The 25,511-nt window shown below is 52.0% G+C and overlaps 1 protein-coding gene across 5 annotated transcripts in view; it reads right to left on the bottom strand.

Annotated features, from left to right (window-relative positions):
• Nucleotides 1-25,511, bottom strand: part of SBNO2 (strawberry notch homolog 2 (Drosophila)) — a 57,988-nt gene that overhangs the window by 17,587 nt on the left and 14,890 nt on the right. For 3 of the 5 annotated variants that reach the window (XM_014958633.1, XM_014958634.1, XM_014958635.1), the window contains exons 4-7: nucleotides 24,771-24,894; nucleotides 5,870-6,034; nucleotides 810-902; nucleotides 147-243 (exon numbers count right to left, since the gene is read on the bottom strand). In XM_014958633.1, coding sequence (XP_014814119.1) covers nucleotides 147-243; nucleotides 810-902; nucleotides 5,870-6,034; nucleotides 24,771-24,894 — 479 coding nt within the window. Of the gene's footprint in view, nucleotides 1-146; nucleotides 244-809; nucleotides 903-5,869; nucleotides 6,035-11,199; nucleotides 11,473-24,770; nucleotides 24,895-25,511 lie in introns of those variants that run through there. The other 2 variants (XM_014958636.1, XM_014958637.1) reach the window with 1 other exon arrangement.

Genomic DNA, 25,511 nt, shown 5'->3' with positions numbered 1-25,511 from the left:
GAAGCACCAGTCCCCTGGTACAGCTTTTCGAGAAAATCCCAAGCTTGGGATGTGCCACAGAAGCACCAATACTGCTGCAGTTAATTAGGTTGGCCCACAATGGAGCTAACAGAATCCCCCACGCTCCTGCAACGACAGACACTCACACTTTGAAGGGACATATTCTGCATAGGTCTCCGTTTGCCCCAACTCTTCTGTTTCTTCCTCCTCACCTTCATCCTCCTCCTCTGCAGGAGCCTGAGACTGAACAGAAACACAGCATTGACCAAATGTTGATGTTCTGACTGAAGTACGGACACAGGCAGTGCCGCACAGCGCAAGAAAACACCCTTTAACCCAGCTCCGTGCAAATTAACATACAATTAGTCTGATTTACAGACTTCAGCAACCCAAGGAAAACCATCTGCGAGCGCCCACCCCGGGGGCCCAGCGAGTGCTTGATGAGCTGCTTTCAGCACCCAGTCCTCGCCGAATTAGGGAAAGATGTCTGGGTGGCTCCTCAGACGGGCTGTGGGCTAGTGTGAATCCTGCCCAGCTGTGCTCCACTCTGGCCCCAAGCAAGGGACACGGTCCAGCTTTGAACTCCACACGTACCCAGTCAGGGAAGCCCAAATCACTCTTTAACACAGCGAGGTTCCACCGAGGGGAATACAAGACCCTTCTGGGAAAGGGCAGTGACTGGTTTCTGTCCAATTTCCTCGTCCGGCTCCCTCTGAAGGGAGAACACCCAGAACTGCTCCCCTCCACCCCACGGCATTCCCGAGCCAGGAGCCTGGAGTCCCATCCCTGAGGCCGCCCATGGCTCTCACCTGGAAACTCGTGAGGAGGGGGGTGTTGGGGACAGCAGGGACGAGGTCACTCGAACTGTTTAAGCCGGAGAACGATCTGCTGGGCGAGAAGAGCTGGAAGAGAAAGGGTGCGGGTGAGAAAGCAGCCCTCACCCTCCACCCCCAACACCACAAACACACAGCAGTAAAGGCTCTTGTGCACCACACTCAGATCTTACACCGATGGTGTCGGTGGACTTTAATACTCTCTGTTCTGGGAAAGAAAAGCCCTGGGCAAGTTCTGGAAAGTAATAAATCTTGCAAATGCCGTATATGCCTTTTGTGACACACACACAGGGAATAACTGACCAAGATAAACACGTTCTCACAAGAAGTGTGAAGGTGTCGTGCAGGTGCCCACATGTGATGGCAGCCTGTGGGGACACACAGCCTCCCCACCCACAGAATGGGAGCCTTTCTGCCAAACCACACCACCATGAGATGGGTCACCCCAAAATGGCATGTTTTGCCATTAAACACAAGATCTCAGGCATAAGCCCGCCTTTCACACAGCTCCCGTGGGCACGGACCATTCCCTGGGCAAACACTGCCCCTACCAAAGGACCCCCAGGAGCCAGCAGCCCCTGTCAGACCTGGTGGGAGGTTATTCTGGGAACACCTTGCACCGCAGCCAGCAAGGATGGCTCCTGAGACACTGCCAGCTGGGAGGGCACAGCCCAGGAGAGCCTTTTCTGCCCCCACTCAAACAAAATGGCACTGGAATTTCCTGACAGCGAGTAAGGTGAAGCCAGCAGCTCGTGGCACCCACAGCGAGCAGCACCACTGCACCATCACAGAGCTACAGAGCCACGCTCCACCAGCGGGACTGAGGGACGGGAAGGTCTTAAGCACAAGCACTCTGATTATTTCCTTTTTTTTTAAAATTTAAAAAAAAAGAAGAAAGAAAAAAACACCCTTCATTACTGGAAGCCTGAGTCAGAATTACCAGAAGGAAGCTGGACGGAAGAGCTATTTTCAGTGCCAACAAATCTGGAGAGCAGGTGAAACATCTCCACCTACAAATCTGAGCTCAGCGTAAGGATTTCTGCTTGGGCAAGAGAGGGGCCCAGATGTGCAGGGATGGCAGGGCCGGCTCCTCTCAGTCCCAGCAGAGGAAAGTTCCTGCAGGGCTGGGTTTGCATCACGCAATCTTCAAAGCACAAATCCCCGCTCTCCCAACTCAGCACCGGGCTCTGGCACACGGCATTTCACCTCGGGCATCGCAGGGAAGTGGCAGAAGCTTTGGGTGGTTGGAGCATTGAGGAAGCAGAGCATTGAGGAACTAACCCGTAGGTGAGAACGTGCTGCGAGGGCCCGTCCAGCAGCTACAGCAGGTGACAGATCTCCTTACCCCAGTCTGAGCTTGGGGAATTCCTTCCTTCCTCTACTCTCGCTCACCTCCCAGTTCCATCTTCCTCTTCCTCTATGCTACTACGTCTAAAACCCTTACCAGAGGAGGCGCGCACAGCACACAAGAGAACAGTGGGATGTAAGCAGTAAAGCCGCTGACAACTGCACAATCAATGACTCGCTCTCGCTCCCTTTTTTTCCCTCTTTGCATTATTCTCCATTTTGCCCCATCTTGCCGTGACTTCCACGGGAAAAGGAACAGTCCCACCCGGCTACCGAGCCACCTCCCCTCTGCAGAAACTCGCTCCCTGGGGGTTGAGCGAGGAGAAGGGTGTTCACATCCTCAGAGTGCTGTGAATGTGTTAGAAAAAGCTCCATCAGCAGCTCACAAAAATTCTAGCTACAGGCTGCAGAGGCAGGGCTTTGCTTCCCCAGTCTTAGAGCCACTGTCAACTGGTGAGAGGGTTGTGAGAAAACACAATAGATTACATGCACTATTTTTAAAAGGTATTTCACAACTTCATTGCAAATGAAGCAAGTGTGTTTTCCTGCTAATCCGGCAAATATTGAACACTGGAGCCATCGCTCTTCCCGTCGTGCCCGTCCCTGAGCCGATGAACAGCCGCGTGTACGTGTCTGTGATCTCCACAGACAGCAGCTCTCCTTGCACAGCCCACACAGAGCTTCCTCCTCCCTCCCAAACCGCCCCTAAAGCTCCAGCCCGGGCTCTGGAGAAGGGTTTCTCAGGGAGTTTGAGCCGCTCAGGGCTGTGCACTCCCACTGCGACGCCTCTCTCCGGTTGTGCTGTGCTCCCCTCTCTGCAAACCCATCTCCCCAGCACTAGTGATGGCTGATAGACAGGGGGGAGAAAGCCAAAATACAGAGAGAGTTCTTATCCACGACGTATCTTCAAACTGCTACACGAACAGAAGACAGTCCATTATTTTGTATATTTTTAAAGAGGACGAGGCGGGAAGCCGTTCTGTACCTGGGCTCCACGTGTGGGTCCCACAGACAGGACACATCCAGCGTCACTCCCGAGAGGTCCCACACACCAGAGCCAGGTACAGAGATCACTGATTCTGCTGCACCTCAACCTCAGAGCCTGAAATCCTGGAAAAACTCCTGTCCTGACACCCCAGTGCCAGGGCACCCGCTGGGTACGGCTGGTGGTACAGTACAGAGGGGGCTGCTCTGCCTGGGGAACACACTGGGGAACCCGACCCACCAGCAGCGTCGGGACTGAAGCTTAGTGTTTCTAAGCTCTGGCTGCTCAAAAGCCAGAATTCCTGCAATTTTATGGGAAATTATGGTGGTGTGATGATGTAGGGAGGGAGAGGGAAAGATTCTCTAAATTGCTTGTCTATTGGCACAGAATATCAGCGAAGTCTCCGTCCTGTCCCGAGTGTTACAGTGTGGAACCTTTTCCTTGGCACTGCCTGGAGGCTTCGCAAAGGATCCCTCGTTTGCCTCCTTTAACAACAGAAAAAGCATATTTGAGATTCAGGTAATAAACCAGTTGCCAATCATGAATCAACCCGACAATCCATTTACCATGTCCTGGGAGTCACCAAAACGAAACTGAAATCTCCTGCCAAGGATGTACTTAACTGACACCTCCTCAGGAAACATCAAACCCAGTCAAGAAACAGAAAAACAACCAAGAAACCCCACCCCCAACCACCTCTGTACTCAGAAGGCACAGATAAGATAACGTTTAAAATAGCTAGAGATTCTTTTCAAAAGGAAGTCGTTTATAAATGGAATTCCGAGGAGTTAATTGGCCTTATCTGAACCCCGTGCCCCGCAGGACAGCCCGAGGGGGGGATGGAGGGGGGAACGTGAAGAGCAGCACGGAGAGACCAGAGACGCTGCTCCGCCACGCTCAGACCAGTTGGTTCACACTTCAACCACACAGATTTGTTTCTCACTTGCATTCTTTATGCTGGGATTGGAGCAGCTTTTCCCAGTGAGTGTTTTGCTGTGCACTCCTCAGACACAAAGCCACAAGGGTTTTTAGGCAGTGAGTATCTCGACCAGAGTTCACATGCTCAGAAATGGGACACCACGGAGCTATCCCTACAGTGATTTAGGCTACGACATAAAAAATGTCATAATAGGAGACTAGAGCAATAAGGTCCATGCCTTCTGTCCTGGGGGACGTACCTGCTTTCCAGTATTTTTAATCACCCAGTTCACAAGCCTGCGATTCCTCAGCCATTCCTTGGTTCCAAGAGTTCAGTGCTCTTCCTGCCAACCCTCCCAGACCTCGAGTTTGAGCTTGGCCACAGTTTGGGCTGCGTGGGGACAGTCTGCGCTCCCTTGATCCACAGGACGTTCCCCCGGGAAGGGGGGCAGTGGTGTCCTCTGCCTCCAGCCACAGACCTGCTGGGGACCACGCAGGCACTCCAGAGGTCTATCATGGTGTCCTCTGCCTCCAGCCACAGACCTGCAGGGGACCACGCAGGCACTCCAGGTCTATAGGTGATCAAATCTCACCAGTGTCAGCAAGAGCTCAGGTGCCTGATTTGGGGATCTCTGTGACAGGTCTAGGACTTCACGGACAGTCTAAGCAGAGAGGAGCTCCGATTGTCCAGGTCCCAGGCCAGGCCCATGGCCACCAAGTCCTTCAACCCCCAACCTGTCCCTGGGCCACACAGCGGCATCAAAGCAGAACTGCTGCTGCCAAGACTTACTCCCAAGCTGTGACCAACAGCCAGCATTCACCATGGAAATACAGTCAGACACACTACCAACTGCAAATCACAGCCTCTAAAAACAAGACAGAACCTCAAAATACAACGGTGACTAAAGCCCCGTCTGCCAGACTGTGTCCTGGGGCACCACCTTGTGCTCTTCCCCACAATCTTCACGAGAGAACGACCTACAAGGGAAGGTACTGCACGGTGGGGCACTCACTGGGAGCTGCCACCCAGAGATGGGGCAGAGGGATGTGTGATGGTGGTTCCACCAAGAGCCAGAGCCGCGAGCACCGCAGTGACTGAGCCCAGGCTGGGCAACAGTGAGTCCTGGGGCCCAGCAGCCGAGGGAAAACAGATGGCAAAGGCTGGTAAAAAGGCAGAGAACCACAGGCTGCTGCGGCACCGCCGGGAGATCCCACGCCCAGGAAAACCAGGGGATGTAAAAGCCTGCAGGGACTCGGACTCACAAAGTAAACACAAACGGTTAGTCTTAAATTGAGACAGAGTTTGTTTTTTAGTCATTGTTACTAAAATATTTGCTGTGGAGAATAAACAAACAGGGGCTGCTGTTGCTGGGGCAGTTAATGATCTACATCACGGTGTTTCTCCTCGGGTCTGTCTCTTCAGCACTCCCGAGCACAGGCCACTCTGGACCTGTGGAACAGCTTAGGGACACGTCTTCCCAGCGAGGCACCTCCCTGCCGCAGCTCTCAGAAGAGCCAGTGCCTGCAGCACCCTCTGAAGGGGGGCATGAACCCCACTGAGAAAAGCCAGGTTCTCTCCTGCTTCCAGGAGACTAAAATGTGTGTCACCACTTCCCCCTTTCCCTCTTTGAGTGAAGTTGGAAATAGCAAACCAACATTATCAAACTGCAACCTCCCCCCTGCAGGGAATCAGGTTGGATTCTTCACTCCTTGGTGAAAACACCACGGGATGAAGGCTGAGGTATCTCCTGGCTGATGGGGAGGATGGAGGAGGAGCAGCCCCTACCTCGATCTGGTTCTGCTGCGGCGTGTTTATATCCCATAGTGTTGGCACGTGGTTCAGACTGTCGTTGGACAAGAAGTTCTTGGGATCTGCGATGTCAGAGAGGGAATCGGCGGGGGACGAGAAGAGGGAGTTGTTGTTGGAGAGCTCATCGAGGTATGAAGAATCCTGAAACAGAGAAATGACCACGGTTAGAGAGGGTGGGATGAGAAGAGCAGGGAGCTCTCTTCTCACACCTACTCCTCCAGGAAGCTTTAATTTCTTGCTATTGAATGAGCAGCTCTGTTCCTTCATGCTCCACAAAACTTCAAAATTAACTTGTAAATGAGGACATGCTCTAAGCAGCTGTTTTAAAAATCTCAGTTTCTTGAAAACAAAGGAAAAACAGTGACCGGGCAGAAGTGCCAGTTCTTGCTTCAGACCATCTCCAACTGTCACCTCACCAGTCACCTCAACTTCCTATTTGACTGAAAAGACTGCTGAGGGGTTGAAAAGTCCTCAGCCTGGAGTACCTCCCCGTGCCCAGAAGCCCACAGAGCACCAGCTACACCTGAGAATGACACAGCTGCTTAATTGCAATTTATAGCACAGCGATACCTGGAGGCTTTGGAAAAACTTTGTCTCCCCGTGCCAGGTTCTGCACGGAGGAGGCTGCCGGGAGCAGGGGGAAGGAGCAGCACTGCCATCTGGGTTTGCTTCTAGCTAAATCTCAGCAAATCTACCAATCCTCTTCCCAAGGACACGCCTTGGGCCAAGCAAGAAAGGAATGTGTTTCAGTGCTGAGGATTGGGCTCTGCCCTTGCTCTTTTTCTGGTGCCGGCAGTGACACAGCTCACAATTGTTTTATTGTGTGCCAACCCAGAGATGATGGTGGTTTGAGTCACACGGACTCTGGCTCAGGAAGACCCTTCAGTCCCCTCCCTACCTTCCATCTGGGTTTTCAGACTTCAGGTGGCAAGAACTGACAGCCAAAAAACCCCTCTGACCATACAGCCTTAGCTCTGGTGACTGACTCTGGCCCCGCACCGCAGCTCTCCTTCCACACCAAACCCTGCTCCCAAACCCCTTCACAGCAGAAGAGCTTTGTCTGCTGTTTGTTGAAGAGTGACATCCAAACGCCGACTCTGGTGTACAGGTCCTGCCAGAGACGTGCCTCTGTCCCAGGGGGATGGACAGACAGACCAATGGGTCTGTCCTGGTGCCAACAGCCCAGTTTTGTGGCTCTCGGTCAGGGCCGGGCTGGCAGCACACGGTGGCCCCAGTTCTCCACCAGCCCAGATACCCACACGAGTGCCCCGACACCGCAGCGCGGCTGCCAGGAGAGCCACAGAGTCTGATACGAGCAGGAGTCGCTGCTCATTTCCAGTTAAGGGCCAATTTCCTACTACAAGGCAGAAAAGCAGCCAAAGATTTTTAAAAGTCACTTAGTCCTGCCTGACAGAAAAGCACGCAGAGCTGAGCCTGCCGGCGCGCTCCTAAGGGCTTCGGGCCAAGAGCAGGGCCAGGCTCCTCCCGGGTCACTACCAAAGTTAAGGGTTTGCAGTGTTTAGAACCATCAGGACACATTTCCTTGTCCTCTGACCCAGACAGGTCTCATCTGGTGACTGAGGGGACAGTCCCTGCTCTGAGGGCTCAGGTGCAACATGTAAAGTTTGTATTTGTCAAATACTGCCTGGGGGGACCCAGGGGCCGAAGGAGAAAGGGCTGTTTCACTGGGCTACGCTGGCAGGACACCCTCCTGCTGGCTCTGGGCATGGTACTGCTGTGACACCACTGCTGGTGTGACACTGCCACTAGTGTGACACCGCCGATGTGACACTGCCGCCGGTGTCTGCCCAGCAGCAGATGGGCAGCGCTTCCTGTGCAGCTCTCACTCTTGATATTTCTGGGGCTATTTCTGGATTACCCAGAAACCAAGGCTTTTCAGAGACTGAAGCAGGCACTGAGATTTATCATCTCGGAATTAAGTGATCTGAGAGTTTCACATTCAAGAAAGAAGGAAAAGACGTGGGTAAATGTGGTGTTTCTTGGCCAGAGAAGTGCCCCGTGCATCCTTCAGGAACGCTCCTGTCTGTCTCCACAGCCCGAGCTCCTGCTGCAGAGCACACCACGGCAGCGTGTGTGGGACTCCAGCTAACCTTGTGTGTGCTATTCAGAGATTCTTCCCATTAACTCTCATCTCCCAAGGTCTGTAGCCCCTCTCAACCTTCCAGCCCCCTGCAGAGACTGGAACAAGCCACCACCTCCCTCGCTGCCCTCCCCACCCTCCTGCTTCTGCCTCTGCTCCCGAGATCCCAAGCACAAGGGTTGCAGGACTCTGGAAAGCCAGTACACCTCTTCAGATCCAACCGGGATGGAGAGGTGACGGACAGGCAGATGGTCCTTCAGGTCCTTCACCCATCTGCTCTGGTACCTGATACACCTGGGTCCTTCACCCTGACACACCAGACTAATGCGGCAGCCAGACCCAAAGCGGCTGGAAACTCCACTTGTGGTGTCTGACGGCCCAGATACTGCACTGAGGATAAATACAGGCTGATATCAAGAGGCTCATCAGAATTGCTTTGAAGTTACTTTCAAAGCCCAGCACTAGAAGCAACAGCTCTTATCTTCTTTGAGTTCCCACCACAACTCAGTGACACAAACAGCTCCCGAGACGGATCTGAAACCCGGTCCCCAGACCCCGACGTGCTGCTTTTCACAGGTGCCTGGGGAGATCCCAAAGACAAACCTGAAACCAGCCCAGCCGGGGCCTGCCCCCCTCGCACGGGTCACCCGAGGTTCTGCAGCGGGAGGAGGAGCAGGGGCTGGTCCCCAACAAGCCCTCAGAGCTCAGCTCACGTGAGGAACTGAGGTGCAAGAACTAGTTTCTATTCATAACAGGCAACAGGAGACATCATCATCCTTGATATGAAATCTAGAAGATGAAAGACATTCAGTACAATCTGCACGGGGAGAGGAGAAGCGTGTTTTTCCTCTCTCAAGGGCAGGGAGGCCTGGGAGACACCGTGCTACAGACAGGACAGAGCTACACCAAAAGGCTGGAGCTGCAAGGAGAGCTCAGCTTTGTGTAGCCAGGGGTTTTCTGTGTTTTTTTTTTCTTTTCATTATGAAAACCTTTGTCACAAAGACCCATTTTGGCACTTAACTGACAGTGTCTCACTTGGGGGCTTCACGCCCAGGGAGGGCGGCAGCATCTCAGGGAGCTGGGAGGTCTCAGTCTCATCGCTGCGCTACGGGACACACTTCTGCGCAGTTTTATTCACTCCCAAATAGCAGGGACAGAGGTCGGCTCAGGAGGAAGCATCTGCAGACAGTGGGCACGGCAGTGAGGAGGCCATGGAGCAGCCTGGAGAGGGACACGAGGGTCCCGAAGAGAGGACAGTGCCAAACTGGGACAGCAACAGGACATGAGAAAGGACTGGACACACACTGGGAGCACCCTCCGCCTTCCCGAGCCCCACAGTCTCCCCAGGACAGTTCCAGCCCCACCACTGAAACGGGGAAGAGGAGATGAGCCTCCAGGGCAGAGGGAGGACAATCTCAGTCCTGGAAATGACTGAGCCCATGAGTGAGCCCATCCTCCTGCAGCACCACCAGGCATTAGTCACAAACTTCAGCCTCCCGTTTGTCTTCTCTAATTACATTATCAAGGAGCAGTAAAACTAGGAACCTGCCAGATCCCCGCCCTGAAGAGCTCACACTGCAACCCTGGTAAATTGGACTTGCTTATATACAAAATGCAGCGTAATTGTTTAATAGAAGACCAAACCGATAACTACAGCCTGTGTCATTATAAACCTTGACTAATTGCTCCACTGGTTTATATGGAGCACCAGGAGCTGCTGCCTCAGTCTCCTCCAGGGAAAGGAAGGATCATCACCTGAATCATCAGCTCATGGAACAACAGAGGGAGCAAAAGGACTCCTCTCCTCAAGGGGGTAAAGTCCCTGGCAGACCCACTGACGCTCTGACACCGGTTACAGCCGATCCCAGCCAGAAGGAACCCTCAGCCAAACGGTGCCGACCCCGAGGCAGAGCCAGAAGCAGCTGAGAACGAGGTGACAGTGTCAGGGGTAGGAGGAATGGCCCAAGAGACCACAAAGGTTCCAGCGAGCAGGTGCTGGGAATGGGGACGGGGGACGGCAGAGCCAGCTCCTGCCTCTCCAACGGCCCAATGTGCTTGAGAAGCTGTTGGGTGAAATAACCTCAACAGCCCAGAGCAGGAGCTGGAAGGTCATGGACCACTGCCTGCTCTCCACAGCAGAAGATGCTCCAGTGAGTGAGCTGATATAAATCGATGGCAATCGCTTGCCGGGTCTCTAAACCGTGAGCGCCCATGAACCGCGGGCTGATGCTGCTGTGGCACACTGCTCCTGTCATTAGCCCAAAGCAGAAAAGTTATCAAACCCAAGAATTAGCTCCCTAGAAAAGATAAGAAAAAAATCAGGATAAAACCACCCAAACACTTAGCCTTTCTCCCACCACTGGAACCAGCGGTTCCTTTAGTCAAAACAAAGTCTTTGTTAAAAATAATGAAGGAACAGGTGAAGTCTAAATACAGGAGGAGAATGCATCCCAAGAATATTTTGGCCATCGAGCCATCAATATAAATGGCTTATTTGCTCACAATCCAGACACAGAGGAAACAAATACTCCTTCTGCACAAGTACCCACTACTCCACAAACAGCACAGAGTTGATTGTGTTTTTTTTAAAAAAACCTTATATACACCCAGGCAGAGACAAACACCCACACCCCAACAGAGCTACTGCCAGGCTAGAAAGGGTTGGTGTCTGGAAAATCACAGATTAAGTAAATTATGATTCAGGAAAGACAGAATCAGGGCTTTACAGCTGCAATGCAAGCAGTCGATCGCTACAAGAAAAAACTTTCAGCTGCCAAAACTCAAAGTCTTTCTGAACTCGGGGCAATAAACTCGCTGCTCAGGGGCTCGGTGCTCGCTGGCAGCGTTTCCTGCTTTTCTGGACCCAGCACCTGGGTTAAAAATAAAACTCCCCAAAGCTGTTAAAACTACATAAACCCCCCGATCAATTCTCCACATGCTCCTCTGCCTCCCAGTTCAGCACTTCCTGACCAAGTTCTGACCCAGGGGAGCAGTCCCCGGGTCACACACGTTTCAGAGAAATACCCCCCACCTTTTCAGGGCGGCAAATCCGCCCCCAGAGCCGGCACCCCCGCACCCCCGCGGCCACCGCAGCCGCTCCCGGGGACACCCGAGCCCAGGGAGAGGGCTGGGGCCGCCTGCCCTCGCAAATAAAAGCACTCCTGGAACGTCAAGGAGGAAGAAAAAAGCCCAAAGCAGGCATTACCTTGTAGAGAGACGGGAACTTTAGCCAGAACTGCATTTGGGACATTTTAGCCCAGCACTCGGTGTGCTGCCGGCAGAGCAGGAGGCGGCCGAAGCAGGAAGGTGAGATTTTTCAGTATATAATGGAGAAAGGTCTTCATTCATGACCGCGACAGCAGCAACAGCCAGGAAGAGAGCTCATCAAGGGTTTTTAAAAATTAACATGCAGAAGAAAGGAGTGAAAATGGAGGAAAAAAGGACAGCCATCCAGCGCGTCTGTCCTGAGCCCGGGGAAATTTGCATAGAGTGTTTAGTCACGAAGGAGAGAGCTCGTACTTCCTCTAAGCTCGGGGCTGACTTTCAGGAAATGATGCCTGCTTGGTAAGTCAGTGAAATTACTGGCAGTGCGAGGAGAATTACTGTATGTGGTGTAATTCAACCACACATACACTGTAAACAAAGCTGAGCTCCACCGCCGGTGTGGGGCTGGGGGGGGGTCCAGCCTCAGCCCCCAAAGAACACACCAGCGCCTGCCCCCCAGCTGTGGGGCTGGGAGCTCCTGCCCTCCTGATCTCAGGGGCTTAGATGAAGTAATCACACTGAAAAAGATTATGAAAAGTATTCACACGTCGGGTATTCCTCCCCCCAAGAACCATGAGCTTTCTTTTGTCTTCAGTATCTGCCCCACCCCAAATACTGCAATTAGAAATAAAAAGGAGTAGCCATGTTCCTAACTTTCTTTCCTAGATCATTGTTATTTCTCAGTGTCCAGGAACACTGCCTTCCTTTTCCAAGGCCTTGCCTTTTAACTTTAACAGTTCGGGTATCAGGAATAAGCACAATTCCTGGTGGGGAGAGAGAAAAAGGCACAAGAAAGGGACACGTGAAAGAGATTTGGTCATCGTACGCTTAAGGAAAGTCTGCTCCAGCCCAGCCCGAGGCTGAAGGAGAAGTGAATTTGCCAGAGCACCCCCTGCCCCAAGAAAAAACAGAACTTTTGTTGGCTTCTCCCCAGCACTGCCCAGGGGTCTTTCCCAGGGGCTGCTCCGGCTGCAGGGCTCCATGTCTGGGGCTCAGTGAGACCCCCAGCTCTGGGAGGGCAGGAGAGAGACCTGGGCAGCAAAGGCAGCAGAGCGAGAGCTCCTGGGACCTTATACCCAGAACTGCTGGAAACCCCATGGCGCAAGGCACTTCCCAAAAACCAAAACTTTGGAGTGACAGGAGACAGCAAAGTCCCTGCCAAGGGTGAGAGCAGAAAAGGGGGTGCTCTCCAATAGCTCTGAGAATCAGGGGGCCAAAGCAGAGTGTGTGGGGGGGTTGCTTTACGAGTTGGATGAGGAAGAAGGAGCAGCCCCTGGCAGGAGAATACGTTGGGCCCCAGGGCTGAAAACCCATCCATGAGAGGGCTCATTCCCATGGGCAGCTGGAACAGCACAATCTACCCCAGCACAGGGATAACACAGTAATAGCCCTTAATAATGAGGATCCACGTCCCATCACGCAGAAAACCTCCTCCAGAAGAGTCCTTTCAACAAGCAAATGGGAAAGAAAAAAGCCTTTCCCCAGGCTCTGAGGCTGCAGCCGGGGCTGCTGGTGCCACGGGGTGCGGGGACGGGGCAGCCCCCAGAGCATCACAGCCAGCTCTGCCCTCTCCAGAGCACATCCCGGCTCCCGGAGCACATCCCAGCTCCCGGGGAAGGCAGCGGCTCCACGGGTGCTGCTGGAGAAGAGGCATCTGCAGGAACCACGGGGAAAACAGAGCCTTTGGTTTCTGTGGGCACCTGGTTCTGGGTGGAGAAAGGGAGTGAATTTTCACCATCGCTTTTATCTGAATTTGATTGCAAGGAGCCAGCAGTGCCCTGGAGCTGGGGAGAGGTGCTCTAACCATCCGTCTGAAGTGAAGGGACCAAATACCTTTCTGAAATGTCTTAATTAGTGACTTGCTGTGTGACCTTGATTAAACCACCAGTTCTTGCCTAAGACTACCAAGGTCTTGCTATTTATGCAACCTTTGAAAAGCAGGTGGTTTATTTCCTCTTCCTTTTCTGTTAGTGGATAAATGGGGCAAAATGTAGGCAACAGAAGTGGAACGCCAACAGGAAGCAAGACATATGACATTGTTATAGATACCCAGGTCTGCTAAATTGATTTTGCAAGACCACAGTAATATAATCACAGGAGATAAGATAACCCACTGAGAAACCGCCACCTGGAATTTTAACAACCCGTCCTAGGGGAGAAGAGATGCCACAGCATTTCTGCTTTCCTGGATTAATTCCTGCACACACACGCTGACAGCCAGGACAGGAAAGCACAATTATTCCCGCATTCGCACTCCTTTGACTTACTGTCTATCAGCAAAACCTGAACTGTACAGCCCAGGGAGCTGCTTTGCTGGGTAACCTCCACCACATCCTCTGCCCCACATCACTGACCCACGGGACAGACTCCTCAGCTCTGGTCCTGTCTTGAAAGCACAGGTGGAATTTCCAGGGAAGCAGAGAGAAATTAATCTGGAATAACACACCCGGCCAGAGACCAGGCAGCGCAGCACCCTCGGGGGAGCTGGGGACTGAACTCCCCGAAACCCTGAGCAGCCAAAGGATGGGGGTTTCAGCCCTGTCCCAGGACACTCCAGGCTCAGCTTCCCGAGCCAGAGAGACACTTGTGACAAAAGCCACCAGGCCCTGAATGTCTCTGTGAGTGCCCATCCCAGGCTGGTGTTCCTCCTGGAAACATGGAAAAACCAGGGAAACTCAGGAAACACAAAGGAAAGCCATGGAGAGAGTAAACTCTTACAGGTGACCCTGAAAGCTGGAGGACACCATGGCATGGCAGCAGGCAGGGAGAGGCTGCGACGGGGAGAGTAACACACATCTGAGGGCAGGGAGAGAGAAAGGAGTGACAGGGCTCGTGTCGGGAGGAGTATTTCTCGTGGGGGCTGCTGGGGTTTGGAGCACGTTACAGACCAGGCCACGCAGTGACCGCCAGCAGGAGACGGGGAAACTCACTCCATCAGACTGACTCAGACCGATTCTGCTTTGAATTAAAGCCTCTATTTTAGAACATCTCCCAGGGGTCTGCTATTAAATTCTATTACCAGGATTTTTTAAGAGCACTCTCTTTCAGACCAGGACTTTTCCCGCTTTTGTCAGCTTTATGGCGAGGAGGAGGCAGAAGACAGAGCATGCCAAGGATTTCAGGAGCAGTTCTCCGTGGCCTGTCCCTTCTCTCCTGCCCCGAGCTGGACATCACCCTATGAAGGTACCAACACAGATGAGAACTAACAGGTCTGGATCAGGGGAGGTGTCACAGCCCCCCAGGCCCTCACAGCCCCGCTCTAGGGCCGTGGGCGTCCTGGCTGGCTCCTGCAATGCACAGCCAACCACCACCGACAACACATTATGCCTCAAAAGCAGTTACTCTCACTTAACCACAGGTATCTCCACCTGGTTTTAAAGTGTAATTAAGTCAGTGAAAATGCCAACCCCTGAGTTCGAAAACAAAACCAGGAGCATGTAAAGTGACTTGTTCGCAAAATGCTTCAAAGGCACGAGAGACAGTTAATTGTCTTCAAATTGATTTTAATATCTGTATTCCCCGCGGATGTAACTCCAGGACAGCGATAGCAAGTTCCAGGATGTTTCTTATTCCAGGAAACTCTTCATTTCAGTCAGAACCAAGTCTTTCATATAATTTAATAACTGTTACATTGATTTCTCTTAAATCACCACAGCCCTGTGCACCAAAGCACTTTTAAAAATTAATACTTTTTTTTTTTAAGAGCAGGTTAATTTCACTCCCCTTTTTTAACAAGAACGGTTAATAGGAGATCGGAAGGCACTGGAAGTGAAGGGAGGGCTGGTTTATGATTAACACACGTGGTCAGGAGCCCCCACACACCCCAGGCAGATCAAACCAGGCTGTAACTGCATCTTTACAGCGTTACTGCAGACGACTCTACCCGAGAGCAGCCGAGTCCTCCCAGCCCCACAAGTAAATCAGTCCAGACCCACCTCCTCCCTCCCCTCCAAGCACAGCTCACCCTTTACCAAGGGTACCCAGCTCCCTGCCGAGTGTTCATATCCAGAGCGGTGTCATGAGAAGAGGAAGGAGGTTCCCCGGAGCCCCCGTGCCCACCACCGTGTCCTCACCCTCCTCGCTCACCCTCACCCCTAGAAAAGATAAGAAAAAAATCAGGATAAAACCACCCAAACACTTAGCCTTTCTCCCACCACTGGAACCAGCGGTTGGTTCCTTTAGTCAAAACAAAGTCTTTGTTAAAAATAATGAAGGAACAGGTGAAGTCTAAATACAGGAGGAGAATGCATCCCAAGAATATTTTGGCCATCGAGCCATCAATATAAATGGCTTATTTGCTCACAATCCAGACACAGAGGAAACAAATACTCCTTCTGCACAAGTACCCACTACTCCACAAACAGCACAGAGTTGATTGTGTTTTTTTTAAAAAAACCTTATATACACCCAGGCAGAGACAAACACCCACACCCCAACAGAGCTACTGCCAGGCTAGAAAGGGTTGGTGTCTGGAAAATCACAGATTAAGTAAATTATGATTCAGGAAAGACAGAATCAGGGCTTTACAGCTGCAATGCAAGCAGTCGATCGCTACAAGAAAAAACTTTCAGCTGCCAAAACTCAAAGTCTTTCTGAACTCGGGGCAATAAACTCGCTGCTCAGGGGCTCGGTGCTCGCTGGCAGCGTTTCCTGCTTTTCTGGACCCAGCACCTGGGTTAAAAATAAAACTCCCCAAAGCTGTTAAAACTACATAAACCCCCCGATCAATTCTCCACATGCTCCTCTGCCTCCCAGTTCAGCACTTCCTGACCAAGTTCTGACCCAGGGGAGCAGTCCCCGGGTCACACACGTTTCAGAGAAATACCCCCCACCTTTTCAGGGCGGCAAATCCGCCCCCAGAGCCGGCACCCCCGCACCCCCGCGGCCACCGCAGCCGCTCCCGGGGACACCCGAGCCCAGGGAGAGGGCTGGGGCCGCCTGCCCTCGCAAATAAAAGCACTCCTGGAACACCAAGGAGGAAGAAAAAAGCCCAAAGCAGGCATTACCTTGTAGAGAGACGGGAACTTTAGCCAGAACTGCATTTGGGACATTTTAGCCCAGCACTCGGTGTGCTGCCGGCAGAGCAGGAGGCGGCCGAAGCAGGAAGGTGAGATTTTTCAGTATATAATGGAGAAAGGTCTTCATTCATGACCGCGACAGCAGCAACAGCCAGGAAGAGAGCTCATCAAGGGTTTTTAAAAATTAACATGCAGAAGAAAGGAGTGAAAATGGAGGAAAAAAGGACAGCCATCCAGCGCGTCTGTCCTGAGCCCGGGGAAATTTGCATAGAGTGTTTAGTCACGAAGGAGAGAGCTCGTACTTCCTCTAAGCTCGGGGCTGACTTTCAGGAAATGATGCCTGCTTGGTAAGTCAGTGAAATTACTGGCAGTGCGAGGAGAATTACTGTATGTGGTGTAATTCAACCACACATACACTGTAAACAAAGCTGAGCTCCACCGCCGGTGTGGGGCTGGGGGGGGGTCCAGCCTCAGCCCCCAAAGAACACACCAGCGCCTGCCCCCCAGCTGTGGGGCTGGGAGCTCCTGCCCTCCTGATCTCAGGGGCTTAGATGAAGTAATCACACTGAAAAAGATTATGAAAAGTATTCACACGTCGGGTATTCCTCCCCCCAAGAACCATGAGCTTTCTTTTGTCTTCAGTATCTGCCCCACCCCAAATACTGCAATTAGAAATAAAAAGGAGTAGCCATGTTCCTAACTTTCTTTCCTAGATCATTGTTATTTCTCAGTGTCCAGGAACACTGCCTTCCTTTTCCAAGGCCTTGCCTTTTAACTTTAACAGTTCGGGTATCAGGAATAAGCACAATTCCTGGTGGGGAGAGAGAAAAAGGCACAAGAAAGGGACACGTGAAAGAGATTTGGTCATCGTACGCTTAAGGAAAGTCTGCTCCAGCCCAGCCCGAGGCTGAAGGAGAAGTGAATTTGCCAGAGCACCCCCTGCCCCAAGAAAAAACAGAACTTTTGTTGGCTTCTCCCCAGCACTGCCCAGGGGTCTTTCCCAGGGGCTGCTCCGGCTGCAGGGCTCCATGTCTGGGGCTCAGTGAGACCCCCAGCTCTGGGAGGGCAGGAGAGAGACCTGGGCAGCAAAGGCAGCAGAGCGAGAGCTCCTGGGACCTTATACCCAGAACTGCTGGAAACCCCATGGCGCAAGGCACTTCCCAAAAACCAAAACTTTGGAGTGACAGGAGACAGCAAAGTCCCTGCCAAGGGTGAGAGCAGAAAAGGGGGTGCTCTCCAATAGCTCTGAGAATCAGGGGGCCAAAGCAGAGTGTGTGGGGGGGTTGCTTTACGAGTTGGATGAGGAAGAAGGAGCAGCCCCTGGCAGGAGAATACGTTGGGCCCCAGGGCTGAAAACCCATCCATGAGAGGGCTCATTCCCATGGGCAGCTGGAACAGCACAATCCACCCCAGCACAGGGATAACAGTGATAGCCCTTAATAATGAGGATCCACGTCCCATCATGCAGAAAACCTCCTCCAGAAGAGTCCTTTCAACAAGCAAATGGGAAAGAAAAAAGCCTTTCCCCAGGCTCTGAGGCTGCAGCCGGGGCTGCTGGTGCCACGGGGTCCGGGGACGGGGCAGCCCCCAGAGCATCACAGCCAGCTCTGCCCTCTCCAGAGCACATCCCGGCTCCCGGAGCACATCCCGGCTCCCAGGGAAGGCAGCGGCTCCACGGGTGCTGCTGGAGAAGAGGCATCTGCAGGAACCACGGGGAAAACAGAGCCTTTGGTTTCTGTGGGCACCTGGTTCTGGGTGGAGAAAGGGAGTGAATTTTCACCATCGCTTTTATCTGAATTTGATTGCAAGGAGCCAGCAGTGCCCTGGAGCTGGGGAGAGGTGCTCTAACCATCCGTCTGAAGTGAAGGGACCAAATACCTTTCTGAAATGTCTTAATTAGTGACTTGCTGTGTGACCTTGATTAAACCACCAGTTCTTGCCTAAGACTACCAAGGTCTTGCTATTTATGCAACCTTTGAAAAGCAGGTGGTTTATTTCCTCTTCCTTTTCTGTTAGTGGATAAATGGGGCAAAATGTAGGCAACAGAAGTGGAACGCCAACAGGAAGCAAGACATATGACATTGTTATAGATACCCAGGTCTGCTAAATTGATTTTGCAAGACCACAGTAATATAATCACAGGAGATAAGATAACCCACTGAGAAACCGCCACCTGGAATTTTAACAACCCGTCCTAGGGGAGAAGAGATGCCACAGCATTTCTGCTTTCCTGGATTAATTCCTGCACACACACGCTGACAGCCAGGACAGGAAAGCACAATTATTCCCGCATTCGCACTCCTTTGACTTACTGTCTATCAGCAAAACCTGAACTGTACAGCCCAGGGAGCTGCTTTGCTGGGTAACCTCCACCACATCCTCTGCCCCACATCACTGACCCACGGGACAGACTCCTCAGCTCTGGCCCTGTCTTGAAAGCACAGGTGGAATTTCCAGGGAAGCAGAGAGAAATTAATCTGGAATAACACACCCGGCCAGAGACCAGGCAGCGCAGCACCCTCGGGGGAGCTGGGGACTGAACTCCCCGAAACCCTGAGCAGCCAAAGGATGGGGGTTTCAGCCCTGTCCCAGGACACTCCAGGCTCAGCTTCCCGAGCCAGAGAGACACTTGTGACAAAAGCCACCAGGCCCTGAATGTCTCTGTGAGTGCCCATCCCAGGCTGGTGTTCCTCCTGGAAACATGGAAAAACCAGGGAAACTCAGGAAGCACAAAGGAAAGCCATGGAGAGAGTAAACTCTTGCAGGTGATCCTGAAAGCTGGAGGACACCATGGCATGGCAGCAGGCAGGGAGAGGCTGCGACAGGGAGAGTAACACACATCTGAGGGCAGGGAGAGAGAAAGGAGTGACAGGGCTCGTGTCGGGAGGAGTATTTCTCGTGGGGGCTGCTGGGGTTTGGAGCACGTTACAGACCAGGCCACGCAGTGACCGCCAGCAGGAGACGGGGAAACTCACTCCATCAGACTGACTCAGACCGATTCTGCTTTGAATTAAAGCCTCTATTTTAGAACATCTCCCAGGGGTCTGCTATTAAATTCTATTACCAGGATTTTTTAAGAGCACTCTCTTTCAGACCAGGACTTTTCCCGCTTTTGTCAGCTTTATGGCGAGGAGGAGGCAGAAGACAGAGCATGCCAAGGATTTCAGGAGCAGTTCTCCGTGGCCTGTCCCTTCTCTCCTGCCCCGAGCTGGACATCACCCTATGAAGGTACCAACACAGATGAGAACTAACAGGTCTGGATCAGGGGAGGTGTCACAGCCCCCCAGGCCCTCACAGCCCCGCTCTAGGGCCGTGGGCGTCCTGGCTGGCTCCTGCAATGCACAGCCAACCACCACCGACAACACATTATGCCTCAAAAGCAGTTACTCTCACTTAACCACAGGTATCTCCACCTGGTTTTAAAGTGTAATTAAGTCAGTGAAAATGCCAACCCCTGAGTTCGAAAACAAAACCAGGAGCATGTAAAGTGACTTGTTCGCAAAATGCTTCAAAGGCACGAGAGACAGTTAATTGTCTTCAAATTGATTTTAATATCTGTATTCCCCGCGGATGTAACTCCAGGACAGCGATAGCAAGTTCCAGGATGTTTCTTATTCCAGGAAACTCTTCATTTCAGTCAGAACCAAGTCTTTCATATAATTTAATAACTGTTACATTGATTTCTCTTAAATCACCACAGCCCTGTGCACCAAAGCACTTTTAAAAATTAATACTTTTTTTTTTTAAGAGCAGGTTAATTTCACTCCCCTTTTTTAACAAGAACGGTTAATAGGAGATCGGAAGGCACTGGAAGTGAAGGGAGGGCTGGTTTATGATTAACACACGTGGTCAGGAGCCCCCACACACCCCAGGCAGATCAAACCAGGCTGTAACTGCATCTTTACAGCGTTACTGCAGACGACTCTACCCGAGAGCAGCCGAGTCCTCCCAGCCCCACAAGTAAATCAGTCCAGACCCACCTCCTCCCTCCCCTCCAAGCACAGCTCACCCTTTACCAAGGGTACCCAGCTCCCTGCCGAGTGTTCATATCCAGAGTGGTGTCATGAGAAGATGAAGGAGGTTCCCCGGAGCCCCCGTGCCCACCACCGTGTCCTCACCCTCCTCGCTCACCCTCACGGCAAAGGGATGGGGGGTATTTTTCAGTGTAACTTCTGGCAAATGCAGTCAGAAGAGGAGGCTCCTGCGCCTTCAGAAAGGCCCTGCTCTGGAGAGCCACGAGGAGCAAGTAAACCACGGTCAGCAAAGGGAAACACAGATGGACAATCAGAAACAGGCAGGATGGTTTTTAGATAACAAAGGGAAGGAGGAAATGGGCAGAGTCCTGCGCTGTAAGTAATTCTAAACAGGATAGAACAGTGAAGTATAAAGAAAAACCTGGGGTGGTAAGAGCAGCAAGTATTTCTGTGACAGGGAGGCTTTGCTGGAACCGGCTGCTCTGCTTTTATAAGGCTCAACACACCCCTGTGGAAGGACAGCAGATGCCAAAGCATAAGTTAAAACCTCCTGGATTTAGTGTTTGTCATGGCAATTAACAGCTCTTACCATCAGCAACACAAGATAGCACCCATAGGCTAAAACCACCTTTGTGGCAGAATTACAGCACGTGAGCGCCGGATTCACCAGCTCCCGGCAGGAGGAACCACCAGCAGAAAGCGGAGGCAGAAATGGAAACCAAAACCTGCTGCTCTTCAGGACTCCGATTTCCAAGGACACGGGTGCAGTCAGGGGACTTTATACATAAGGAGACGACACCACGAAAGGGTCTGGGTGAGACTTTGGCTTAAGACAACAGTTCCCAAGACCAAGAAATGCTATCGGACCCAACATGGCGTCACAGGACTATTTTCTAAACCTCGGTTCAAGCCACTTGTTTATCTAAAGAATGCCAACAGCCCGGCAAGGATGAATCACCCTACAGCAAGGCAAAACCCAAAAATATTGTGGAAGAAACACATTCAAGTTCACATTAGGCTGCTCTGACCCTGCAAACGAAGCACTTCCCAACGTGCAGAAGGTGCTCAGCTGCGGCACACGCAGAAATCGCTCTCCACCAGAACCAAGTGGCAGCGGTGAATGATTCAACTAAGATGAAATTCCCAAAGCAATTAAGAAACGCAGCAACTCCCACTCACAGCACCCTCAGGCCAGCAAAGTCTTTACACTCAGAGGATCCAGCTGAGGACCCTCAAAATGAAGTACAGAGAGAAGACAGGGGAGCAAACACCAGCGCTGGAGGAACCACGTCAGCCCTCCCACCCTCTGGACCCTCGGGTCCCCCAACAATCCTCTGATCACCGCAGCCAACAGAAAGTGTACACTACGCAAATACCTCTGAGTGATTAGTCATTTGCTCTTTAGACCTTTTAAATCAATTTTCAGTATTCCTGGTAAACACTGTAAGGAGACAGGCTGCCTACAGGCCACACTGGAGTCCTGCCGCAGCCACAACGGTTGTAGGAATATCTGGGGACACCATCTCGTTGTCAGGTCACACACAGGGGTCACAGATCTTCACTCCACATCAGAGAGGACATTTCCACCTCCTGTCCCTGCCCCCGGGACAGCAGGCAGGAGGCAGGCACACAAATAGCTGTAACCCATGGACACAGCGAGCTCCGCACCGGGCAGGTTGGGTGTCGGAGCAAAGACAAAGGAACAGTCTGTGTCCGTGTGTGAACTCAGCACAAGCTCTCACAGAAGCACCCAGACTGCCTTTTGTCTGCCCACTGACCACAGATTTAATCACGAATCCCTTACCAAAGCGTGCAGCAAACTCCTCATGTTGGCACTCTGCTCTCACTCTGCCTGGCATGGTGGGAACAGCAGAGAGTTTATCGGGACCTGCCACTCCTGCCCCCGCCAGCACGGAAAAGACAGGTACTTTCCTGTACAGTCACCTGGAAAGATGTAACCACCCCAGCTGCTCCCACACCTTCTCAATGGCATGTTTCAGCTTTCCAGGCAGATCGTTAATATTTAACAGTTTGGCCTCTGGGACAGCAAAAAAATCAGTAAAGTGGAAAATATCGCTGAAGCAAGGGATGGAAGAGCTCCAGGATGCTCCCGGATGACTCCAGCCTGATTCCACTGCCTCCAGTTAAGTGCCTGCTGCTCTACCAGATCCAGGCTCTAATTCTGGCTCCTGTGAAAAAATCGGCAGCTTTTCTTCAGCTGAGCAATGACTGGTAGCTCCGAAAGCTCCAGGTCCTATCAATGGATTTCCACATTAGTGCTCAGTGCATTCTGTGTGAGAGCACCAGGAGCAAAGCACGGAGAAAAGTCAAAGCCGAGCGTTCAGAAAGGCTGATCTGGCCCCACATCAGCAGAACATGCCGTTGGAGCTGGAGGATGACTAAAGACTGAAGCATCTCTTTGAGAGACAGCAGAGCACACCACGAGGGTCACTGCACATGAACGGGCACCTGGCGAGCACTCCCGTCCCTCCGCCCCACGGCACCTCCAGACAGACACCACCCCTGCGAGGTACAAACACCACCACATCGGGTTCCCACTGGAAAACAAGGCTCTAACAAAGGTGTTATTCAGTGTTTTCAGTTTCAGGGCACGCGGGGTGACACATCACTGCCTTGGGTTATCTGTGAGAACCTCTGGAAGGCCCCAGGCAGTGGTGCTCAGAGCACAGACTCACAGAGCAGCACCAAACGGGACAGAAAAGACCCATTGAAACCCTCCTTTCCTCATGGGAATGTCCAGGGCACTACCTGCTGTTACGTGGTAGAAGAACTGCCCTGGCTGTGCTCCATTCAGAGACGGACACACTATGGTTTCTATATTTGAAGCAGAACGCTCTCGGGCTGCAGCCATCACTCCGTGCTCCGTAACAGTTGGGTTGGAAAGAAAGAGCCCACACCAAATCATGACTGTCCACAGTCACCTCGCTCCCGTCTGTCACCTCCTCTCCAACAGGATGAGAGTGGCACAAGAACTACTTCTTCTTCTGGAAGTCACTTGAGGTCACTTCTGTCTGGTTTGTCTCGGAGCCCTCCTGCTCTTTTACCACCTAACGGCACACAGAAGCATCTCCTTTCCACAAAGGACCTCCAAAAATCTGCTCTTCCAAGCTGGCTGAGATCAATTTCCATGATGCCTCAAGGGAAGGAAGCTGATGGACCATTTAGGTACTAGAAAATACATAAGTTAAAGAAATAATTAAGCCCTTTTCCCGTTAAGCCCATCAGCCAAACTACACCAGACCTGTGGAGAGGACCCCTCTCCTCTTCCCATCGCAGCCCGTTAAATGGCTTCCAGTTGATGAGATCACATTTCTGTCTCATTCCTCCCGCAATTAATTCTGCAGGAGGCAAAGATCAATGCTGTTACAATTCATTTACTTATCTGGTTTTATCCAGTCAGAAGGCTCTGGTCAACAGCCACTGGTGACCACCCAGTCCCGGCCAGTCCCTAACGAGGGTCCCAGCAGCTTCGCTCCGGGGGATGAGCTGGTGCTGCCACAGCAGGGCTCACCTCAAAAGGCACAAATCCCCACCGTGTGTAAGGCCAGAGCTGCAGAAATCAGAGCCCCAAGGAGGTTCAAAACCCCTTTAGCCACACCAAGAAAATAAAAGCACAATTAGGGGGGAATTAACACATCCGCCTCAAGACGAGGGGAAATGCATCAATTTGCTGATGCATCAATTAATGAATCACGCAGGAAGAAGAGACAGATTACAAAGAAAAAAGTTTCTGTTTATACATCTGCCTTGACAGCCAGCAGTTACTGCGAAAATAAAATACACTGCAAAGCAGAGAGCAGCCTAACTGCTGAAGTGTCCCTCGGTGTGACAAAGCACGAAGCACCTCTGTCCTGCCCCCCAGCACCCTCACGCCTCCCGTGCGCGGTTCCCAGCAGCGTGGGGCTCTGCTGAACAGCCAGGCTCAGAACTCACAGGGGATATCTGGGAAGGTCAATCTCCACCTCCTGGTCCCTAGAGAGGCTGAACAAACCACGGTGACCGTTCACTCCTCCCACACCCCAGCTCTGCAGAGAACAGACTGGCTCCAACCTCCGCTTGCTGGGCACTGCTTTGATGTCATCTCTAAATATTCCCTGTGCAGGAACCCACCACTGGTGAGCAGTGAGAGAGCACACACCACACACCCGCGTGAAGAGGTGAAGGAGGCAAACGATGTGACTGACTGAAATGTTCAAATTCACACTTACCTACACCCCCAGCAGCGGGGCTCTCCCGTGCACTTCCAGCGTTTGCCTTAAACACCACTTTAAAAGACAGAAGCAATTTTACCACCGACAAGCTCCTGCCGTGCCAGGGGACAGCTTCTGAACTGTTGCCATCAGAGAATCCCTCCCCATCACACACAACCCTCAGGTGCTGGGCAAATTTAAGATATTCCCCATCTCTTCCTCTCCCCGCAATAAGGCAATACTGAAAAATAAATCCCGTCACCACAAAGCACCGCTCTCCCCCAAAGCCGTCAGTAGCTGTGTACTCACCTGAGGAAAATCACCATTTTTTGGTAAGAAGTCAGTGAGGTCCACAGATGCATAGTTTGTATCCAAGAAATGTGGTCTGCTGATGGAATTCATACAAAAATCGTGAGGGGAATTAAAATATTGCCTGTAAGGAAACGGGAAAAGCAGTTATTTCCTGTCAGTCCTGAGTATTTCTCAGGTTGTTCAGAGCCCATCATGCGTGGTGAAGCTGCAGCTTCGGAGTGACACACACAGGAGACTGGTATTAGAAAAGCTGTGTTTATGCAGAAGCGATATTTGGGCAAAATAACACAGCTACCAGTTACCCCCTGCCTCCCAGTCTCAGGAGTGTAAGGGTCTGCAAAGCTGTACTAAGAATTCAATTCTTGGCAGTTTGTGTAAACCGGGAAGGATTTAATAGATAAAAATGGTCTGCGGGACTAAATAATATTCCAGTCCTGACAACAAGGCGACACCAAGCCTCTGCCATGTCCCAGTGCCAAGTGTCTGACGGCTGTGATGGAACCTGACAATCACACGACATAAGGACCAGCATCAGGTTTCATGGAAATATCACCCCCAGACACCAGTTTGGGCCATAAAACCGAACCAGCCCCGTGAACTGGCAGAGACGGGGAGCAAACCCACCCCCTTGGCACACCCTGGGCAGGGGCTTTCAACAGACCCTCACCTGCAGCCAGGGCGATGGAAGGCTGGGGACAGGCAGCCCCAGAGCAGAGATGAATTAGGGATGGAACCATC

This window comes from Calidris pugnax, unplaced genomic scaffold, assembly GCF_001431845.1.
Source record: "Calidris pugnax isolate Ruff unplaced genomic scaffold, ASM143184v1 scaffold425, whole genome shotgun sequence".
Classification (NCBI taxonomy): Eukaryota; Metazoa; Chordata; class Aves; order Charadriiformes; family Scolopacidae; genus Calidris; species Calidris pugnax.
Note: the sequence above shows the minus strand (reverse complement) of the source record. Positions and strands in the feature narration are given on the sequence as shown.